The sequence below is a fragment of the Myotis davidii genome, unplaced genomic scaffold (genome assembly GCF_000327345.1).
Source record: "Myotis davidii unplaced genomic scaffold, ASM32734v1 scaffold215, whole genome shotgun sequence".
Classification (NCBI taxonomy): domain Eukaryota; kingdom Metazoa; phylum Chordata; class Mammalia; order Chiroptera; family Vespertilionidae; genus Myotis; species Myotis davidii.
The window spans coordinates 63,860-73,215 of NW_006286975.1; the positions used below are offsets into that span (position 1 = coordinate 63,860).

A 9,356-nucleotide genomic window follows, 5' to 3' on the forward strand; every position below is an offset into this window, starting at 1 on the left:
CCCCCATGCACGAATTTCATGCACCAGGCCACTAGTTTTAAATAAAGGCAGGAGGTTCCCTTTTAAAATATGTTAACACTATTTGGATTGTTTTTCTAGATTCCACATATAAGTGAAATCATTTGGTATTTGACTCTCTCTGTCTGACTTATTCCACTTTGCATAGGTCAGTGGTTCTCAACCTTCTGGCCTTTTAAATACAGTTCCTCATGTTGTGACCCAACCATAAAATTATTTTCGTTGCTACTTCATAACTGTAAGGTTGCTACTGTTATGAATCATAAATGTAAATATAAATATCTGTAAATGTAAATATCTGATATGCAGGATGGTCTTGGGTGACCCCTGTGAAAGGGTTGTTCGACCGCCAAAGGGGTCGCAACCCACAGGTTGAGAACCACTGCTCTAGGTCCATCCATGTTGTTGCAAATGGCAAGATTTCATTCTTTTTTATTGCTGAGTAATATTCCACTGTGTATATAAATACCACATCTTCTTTAATTCATCTATTGATGGACCAAAACGAGAATAGACCCATAGGTACAGAGAAACTCTTGTTTTCCAGAAAGGAGGGTGTGTATGTGAAAAAGGTGAATGGGGAATAAGAGGTACAAAATTCCAGTTATAAAATGAAGAAACTATGGATATGTAGTGTACAGCACAGAGAATATAGTCAATAATCCTATATAATAAAACCATAATATGCAAATCAACCAAAGAGTGGAATGACTGGCAGACTACAGATTGCTGTGACCCATACTGTCCACCAGGGGGCAGACACTCAATGCAGGAGCTGCCCCTGGTCAGGAGGTGACCTGTGGCAGCGATTGGGGAACAGGGACAGAAAGTGGGCGGCGCCAGGCTGCCAGTCAAGGCGGGTGCCAGTAGGGGCTCCCCGATCGCCCCACCTGCCTGTTGCCCCACAGATCAGCCCTAACCACCAGCCAGGCCTAGGGACCCTACCCTATATATGTACTTCTTTTTATAATCAGGGCAAAAAAATGTAGCTGCCCATACAACAGCAAGATGCCTTTCACCTGTATTAAAAGTTTGGTCACTGGTGCATGCAGCATCCCGGATTGTGAGAGGGATGTCCGACTGCTGGTTTAGGTCCGATCTGTGCAGAAATCCCCCTAGGGCACAGGCCAGGCTGAGGGCCCCTCCTCCCCCCATGTATGAATTTCATGCACCAGGCCTCTAGTATTGTAATAACTTGGCATGGTGACAGTTGGTTACAACACAAAGTGTAGTGATCACATCATAAGGTATATACATATCAAATCATTTTTATATACCTGAAACTAATATACTATTGTATGCTAACTATACTTTAACAAAAAATTTAAATGTTAACACCATTTAGAAAAAGAGCCACATGTTAAGCCAGAGTTGAGAATGACTTTATTTATATATACAAATATGCATTATGTGACACTGGACAAGTCATATCCATTCTTCAAATGAATTTGGAGTGATTCATTTATGCAGTATTTATTGAGTGCTTGCTTTGTGCTAGGAGCAATAAGGTTTACAGCATTGGAGGCATGGTTATTGCTTTTGGGAAATTCATAACTTTAGAGATTTCTAGGGCTCCTTTCAACCTCTGTTTGAGAAGACAATGGGAGTTTTGCTCCTGTCTTTCAGCCTAGCAGGTCTTGTGTGCATACCTTCAAATGTACTGAGGGGAGGGATGAAAGGGCTGTAAACCCTGACCAACTAACAATTTTAACTAAGGGCTTTCCCACTTCTAAGTAACCCCAATTAGAGCTGATCGAGTTATTGTTCTTTTCAAGCTGAGTACATCCATTACAGGAAAGGAAGAGATCAAACCAGTGACTTGATAATTGAGTAGCTTGAAAAAGCAGCAATCAATAACAAGGTGAACACCTAGGGTAAATGTCCAGAGTTGTCTGAGCTTGCCATTCAAGTGATGCTAGAAATGCACCATGTACTTACTGTGAGGTTTGCTACTGCATCTACACACCTGGTAACCAAGCACTGATTTTTAAGAGTGGTGTACCTCAATCCTGTTTTTATTTTGCTGAGCCCTGTTCTAGGCATTGGGGTACAAGAAAAGACAAGATAAGTATACACAATCCCTTTCCTGGTAAAGTTGATGCTCTAGTTTGGAAGATTAGTCATTTACATGGAAACGAAATGGTCTGATATAGATGATAGCACCTCAGGCTCTGAGTCAGAAGACCTAGGTTCTAGCTCTTACTTGGCTACTCTGTGGCATCAAGCAGGTCAGTCCACCTTGCTCTGGACATTTTGATATGGAGTTATGACTCCTACCCTGTCTTTACAAGTTTACTATTAGGATTAAATTATATACTGTCCATGTTCAATGAATTTGATGGATTAGTCCTCTAATGGGTTTCTGTTGCTCCCTGGCTCTGGCTTGCCCTTCTGACCAGGAATAGACGAAGAAGACAAACTTTTTTATCACTGATCTTGGAAATAGTCCTGAGATAGTTATGCAGAAAGGTTAATATTCTTAAATTTAAAGTTCAGAGAATCCCTAATCAACTTCCATAAGAAGCTGGGGGTCATTTTCTCTCCGAGTTGTTCTTTCCCATGAGTTTTTGGGTTAGTTGTTCCTGCAATGAGTGTGTCATGACTTTTCCTTAAGCATCTGGGATCCAGAAAACATAAGAGGCAAAGGGTCTGTGGATTTCTTTGTTTATTTGGGAACTCTCAAAAATTCTATTTTTATTAATTGGGTTCAAAACAAAAGCATTCTACAAGTTAATGCTTTTGAAAATTTTGAAATTGGTAATTTTTTCTAAAAATTGAAGCAGCTCTTTACAGTTCCCAAATTCCATTGTATATGACTGAGGGGCGGGGCATGGTGGGGGCAGTCCAATGGTGGAAAGAAGTGCCAATATTTTCTTAAAGATCAATCTTCCTAGCAATGCATCTTTTAGAGTCATTTTACTACCCAGTGATGGACATTGATTGATCCCATGCATTTACTTGTTCATGCATAAATTCATTCAATAAACCCTAAGCACATGTCCAGTTACTGTGCTAGGCAATGGTGATGGAAAGATGTAAAAGATAGGGTCTGAGCCCTCCAAAAGCTCAGAATCTAGTGAGGGAGGCAGATATATAACTTAAAAACAGTGAAGGTAGGAGAGGAGATCTGGGAGACAGAGGGGAAAGGACTAAAAGCTGTCCGGGGAAATGAAGAAGGTTTCCTGGAGAAGGTGACTTTTGGACTGAATATTGAAGGATGTGTAAGAGTGTGTAAGGTAGAAAAGGGGCTGAGGTAGCAGGACACAGTTTAGGTGAAGAAAACAGCAATGAGCAAAGGCCCAGGTGGTTTGGACACCATTCATTTAGGAGAACTCCATTAGGTATGATAGCCTTGAAAAATGAATCGCTGAAAAATATCCAGCGGAAGTTTGAATAATTGTTTTGTATGCGTTTAGAATGAGAATCATCTTCCTTATGCAATTTGGCATATAAAAGAAAATGATATATTTAGAGAAGGTTTGAGACATTGCTGAAGCCTTTTCTTTTGTTTTCTGAGGTGAGCCTCTTCCTCCCACCCCAATTCTGTTGAAAGCAATAAAGTTAAATGGTAGGTCAATGGCTTTGGCAGTAAATTGTGGGCTTTAATTGATGAAGTGACAATTCAATAGTGATGCAGTAGTTTTAGAAAATATATAGGTTTTGGACATGGTTCAAAATGATTCACTAAGTGTTTTATTAATAAAAAATTAAAGGAGAACATGTGTCCAGCAAAATATAAATACAATGCCTATCTAGATTTGATTCTGGACTCAAGAAATGAATAAAAGTCATTGAGGTTTTTGTCCATCATTTAATGCAAGTCCTGGTACCTGACTGTGATAAAATACCCCATTTAATTTTCTTTTCAAATTGCTGTATTCTGCTGTAAAGGCTATAAAATCTCCATGTTAAAAAAATTCAGTATCTAAATCTAATGATAGTTGCAATGGACTTCTGGTTAAATAGTCTTGTTTAGGGTAGGCATAGCCACTGAATTGTCCCCATCTGAGAAAATCAGTGGAAAGGAAGAGAGAGTGGAGAGGTAAAGAGAAAAAAAATACTTCTCTTAGTTAAAAAGACAACTGTTTAAAGATAGGGATGGTGAAATGTTTCAAAGGGCTACAAGTATATCTGTTTACTTGCTCATGTGTACAGTAGGTTAGAATCTAAGATTGGAAGATTAACTTCAGTAGCAAGCTATAAAGTGCAGCTGCGGGAATTAGTTCTGCTCGTGGCCAACAGAATTCTGTGTGCAAGGCTCTATAAACATGGCTTCATTAATATAAATACAATATATTTGGATTAGCCGGAGCTCAGATAATCACCTGTTCACATTTTGCAGATGAGTCAACTAAGATTTGGCATGTTAGGTTACTTGCCTAAACACATCTAGGGTAAAGTTGCAGAGCCAGTATTCTGTGTCGATCCAGAGCTCTGTTCTTAACTGCTACCTATCAAGCAAGAGCAGAAATCTGGGAGGTCTGGAGTATTGAGGTCTGACTAGCCTAAGTTAGAGAACCTATGTCTTTGGAGGACTTCAAATCCAACTTAAGATAAGGAAGATGAGTTGGAAAGTTTCCACATTCAGGCACTTAACTTTCTGTCAGACTAAGGTTAGAAAAAGCTGTGAGCTGTAAGATGAGTGAGGAGATTCAGATTTTCAATTTCCCACAGGACTTCTCCATTGAGATGTTTTATAAGCAGCTAAATTTTAGTATGTCCCAAACTGACCTCAATCTCACCCCTCCCTCCTTCCCACTCTTTGCCTGGAAACTTGTGCCTCCTCCTGTATTCTTTATCTCAGGGGATGATGGCAAGCTCATGTACCCAGATGTTCAAATCAGAAATCTGGGAGACATCACTGACCCCACTTTCTTCCTCATGCCCCATATCCACTTGGTCACCAAATCCTGTTCACTTGTAGTACCTCTTGAATTTGTCTCCTCCTCTCCCTTGGTTCAGGCACCCAAGAGTAAGAGTGATTCAGGTAAAATTTTAAAATGACCATCATCCCTCCCCTACTTAAATTCCTCCTGTGGTCCTCCTGCTCTTAGTACAAAATACATGAAATACAAAGCCCTCTTTCACTACTCTCCCCACCCCACTTCAGAACTGTGTCAGAAGGCCCTCAAGTACAGTGGTGCCTTGACGTACGAGTGTCCCGACTAACGAGTTTTTTGAGACACCAGCTGTCTCTCGGTTGACTTTTTTTAAAAAATATATTTTATTGATTTTTCACAGAGAGGAAGGGAGAGAGACAGAGAGTCAGAAACATCGATCAGCCGCCTCCTGCACATTTCCCAGTGGGGACGTGCCAGCAACCAACGTACATGCCCTTGACCGGGGTCGAACCTGGGACCGTTCAGTCCACAAGCCGACCGAACCGCTTGTGGAGTGAAAAATGAATAAAGATTTCAACACTCTGTAGCACCCCCCCCGCCCCAAAATGGGCTTCCCCTACCAATGAGTGACACAGGCAAATTCAAACCCTCCAACCATTTGTGCACCCCGGAAAAATAAGTTCCAAAAGTAACTCATAAGTAAAACGAAAAATAAAAATATGGCATTAATATAATAATTTTTAAAAGAAAAATAATAGGTTATCTCAAAGTATTTAAGGGTTATATTTTCCTTTGAAACTGTGCTTCAAGAGTATAAACTATACTCCTAGTTGTTCAGTGTTTGCTTACATTTGGTTGTTTTAATAAAGCCATATTTTTACACACTAAGTGGAAATTCCTGGTTATAGATCTGGGAAAGAGGCAGAGGAAGACTTGCTATTACAATGTTAATGGCCTGGTGACTGAAAGGTTCTTGCATCTGAGGTGCTCTACTCCCACCTGGTGGTACAAATAGAAAACTGTCAAAATAAGTTTTAAAGATTAAAAAAAAAGCAGCTGACATTTCACAAAATGAAAATGAGGAAGTGACTGTAATTGTTATAGACTGTTATTCATTCAATAGGATTTTTACTCTTTGTCATTATTTTACAGTCAAACCTTCTAAGCCCTTTTGCAGCATTCAAGGAATAGCAGAAACTGGCCGACCAATCTCTCTTTCTTGCCATTCGGTGCTTGGAACGCCTTCCCCTGTGTACCACTGGTATAAACTTGAAGGAAAAGATATCATCCCCGTGAAAGAAAGCTTCAGTAAGTATATACCTCAGAAGCCCCTGGCAAGGTATGGTGTGTGTGGTAGCTGATAGCTTGTGTGTGTGGCTGACTGTTCATCTTCCAGATCAATCTTCTATTTTTCTGGGAGGGGGGTGTGAAAAGAGATGATTGTGATCTGGTCTTATCCACAACTTCTAGAAGCCAAACCTGGTTTTGGCTCAGAGGTGGTGGAATGGGGCTACCTTTGGAATAGTCTTAAGGGGTCTAGTTGGACCCTGCGCACCTCAAGAAAGGGAAACTAATGTGAGGGAGTGGGTTGGCATTGAATGATCTGCTACATTGCCATCTCTACCCACATAAGAGATTTCAAAAGTCTATTTCCTGGTTTTGACAGACCCAGCCATCGGGACTTTGGTTATTGGAAATCTGACCAATTTTGAACAAGGTCATTACAAGTGCACTGCAATCAACAACCTCGGCAATAGCTCCTGTGAAATCGATCTAACTATTTCACGTGAGTTGATCGTACAACAGTTTCTCCTTAAGTCAAGTATCCTGGGGCTGCCAATCAAGTAAATTAATTAGTCCTGGTTAGTCCTTCCTGTTTCTCTGGAGATTTGTTGCTTTAAAGGTTAATATGATGCATTATCATCCTAATACGTATCTATTGTTTACACAATACTTAATATGTGCCACACACTGCCCTAAAATGTTTATAAAAATAAATTTGTTTAACCTTCACAAAATCTCTAGAAAGTAGGAATTACTATTTAATAAATAAAACAACAGCCTCATTGATAGTACTAGGCTAAATTTTCTTTGTTGCGCTGTTGGTAAATCAAGGTGAAACTGTAGCAATCTATGTCAAACATGGAGCTCACAAACTTTCCAGTTCTTAACTAATTTGTCAAGATATGCCCCTGATAATAATAGTAATAAGAACACTCATATGTACAGTCACAGTAGCTAATATTTGTGGAGCATAAATTATGTGCTAGACACTCAGCCAGGTACTGTGAGCATTACTTCTCTCAGTCTTCCAAATACCCTATCTAGGAGGCAGGATATGTTACTCTCATTTTACTGAAAGAACTGGAGTTCATGTAGGTAAGTTATATGCCCAAGGTAATCCAGTTAGTAACTGGCAGTGTCTGGATGCCTCTAAACCTCAACCTTCCAGTTCAAAAGTGCTTAGTTACTAATCATAGATTTGAGGGCTTGGAATTTTCAAATTGGACCAGTCAATGGCAAGCCTCCATAAAGGATATCTTGCTATACCTCTCAAAGATCACTTAACACTTAGGATCATGTCATCTATTCCTTTTTTCTAACTTACTTTGAATATATGATTTTAATACATACAATATACAGGTGGCCAGTTTCATTGCTTTCCTATGAAGCTGAGCTTTCTTCCTTTTATTTGCCCTGATCCAAACATTTTTCCAAATCCAGGATACACCTTCATCCTTATATCACTTTCAGCTCTTTTTATTCAAAGTGAAGAAGCTTCATCTGTTTGATCTGTCCTTTCTGTGGTCCCATTCTACCCCCAGTCCTTTGATCCATTTCTGCTGTTTTTCTCTGGATCTTCCACAATCCCATTTTACCTTTCCAGAGGTACAGTCATACAGCAGATGTAGAGACTCCTAGGATTTATACTTGAACCTCTCTTCCTTTTGAATCCTCTTTCCAGTGATGTTGACACTTGGCTTCCTTCCTTCCTTCCTTCCTTCCTTCCTTCCTTCCTTCCTTCCTTCCTTCCTTCCTTCCTCCCCCCTCCCCTCCCTCCCTCCCTCCCTTCCTTCTTTCCTGCCTCCCTGCCTCTCGATTAATAAGGTATGTGTCTTACAATCAAGGACCTCACAGTTTAGCTAGAGCAGTGGTTCTCAACCTTGGTTGCACATTAGAATCACCTGGGAATCTTTTTTAAATCCTGATTTCTGGGCCTCATCCTCTGGAAATTCTGTTTCTTTGTTATGGGGTGAGGCCACAACACTAGTAACAAAGAAACAGAATTTCCGGAGGATGAGGCCCAGAAATCAGGATTTTAAAAAGATTCCCAGGTGATTCTAATGTGCAGCCAAGGTTGAGAACCACTGAGCTAGAGAGATGAACAGACATTAAAATTGTGTAAAATGCTATAATAAAGGTCTGCAAGGGTCTATTAGTATAGGACATTAAAGAAGAAATAATTAATTATGCTTATACAACCAGGGCCAGCTTTACCAATACAGTGCTATTTGAGCTGTATCTTGAAGGAACTTTCTTTATCTATAAAATAGGGATAAAGGTGAAAAGAGAGTGAAGGATGACAATAGAGCAGGAAAATAGTCCATGCTGAGGGAGGAGGATGGAGGATTCCAGCAGGATGTCTCTGAAGAAAATAAAACAACAACATAAGAAACCTATAGATTATTCTATGTGTTAGAATCTATTGAAAGGAGTTCAATAGTTTTACTGGAAATTTGGGGGATTAGCAATAATACATTTTTTAAAATCACCAAATGAGGCAATTATTAACCTCAGAAAAATTTAAAATGTATAAGAGAGAAACATACTAATACTATGTTATGCAGCTGTGGAAATATTTAGATAGTCATAATATTGCAAACTTGGATTTACCTACAACTTGTGCTATCCTATCTAATAAAAGAGGTAATATGCAAATGGACCATCACTCCAACACACAAGATGGCCGCCACATGATGGCTGGCAGGGGAGGGCAGTTGTGGGTGATCAGGCCAGTGAAGGGCAGTTGGGAGTGATGAGGCCTGAAAGAGAGGACAGTTAGGGGCAACCAGACCTGCAGGGGAGGGCAGTAGGGAGCGACCACGCCTGCAGGGGAGGGCAGTTGGGGGTGCCCAGGCAGCAAGGGAGCAGTTAGGCGTCGATCACGCTGGCAGGGGAGTGGTTAGGGGTGATCAGGCTGGCAGGGGAGTGGCTAGGGGGTGATCAGGCTTGCAGGGGAGTGGCTAGGGAGTGATCAGGCAGGCAGGCAGAGTGGTTAGGGGCAATCAGGCAGGCAGGCAGGTGAGCGGTTGGAAGCCAGCAGTCCTGGATTATGAGAGGGATGACTGACTGCCCACCAGGATCGGGCCTAAACGGCAGTCAGAAATCCTTCGAGGGGTCCCAGATTGGAGAGGGTGCAGGCTGGGATGAGGGACACACCCCCCACCATGCATGAATTTCATGCACCGGGCCTCTAGTATACTATATTGAAACAAA

General features: G+C 40.8%; 1 protein-coding gene across 1 annotated transcript in view; it reads left to right on the top strand.

Moving 5' to 3' along the window:
* Positions 1-9,356, top strand: part of VSIG1 (V-set and immunoglobulin domain containing 1) — a 35,586-nt gene that overhangs the window by 23,280 nt on the left and 2,950 nt on the right. The window contains exons 4-5 of the mRNA XM_006758820.2: positions 6,012-6,167; positions 6,526-6,645. Of these exons, the coding sequence (XP_006758883.1) occupies positions 6,012-6,167; positions 6,526-6,645 (276 nt within the window). The remainder of the gene's footprint in view (positions 1-6,011; positions 6,168-6,525; positions 6,646-9,356) is intronic.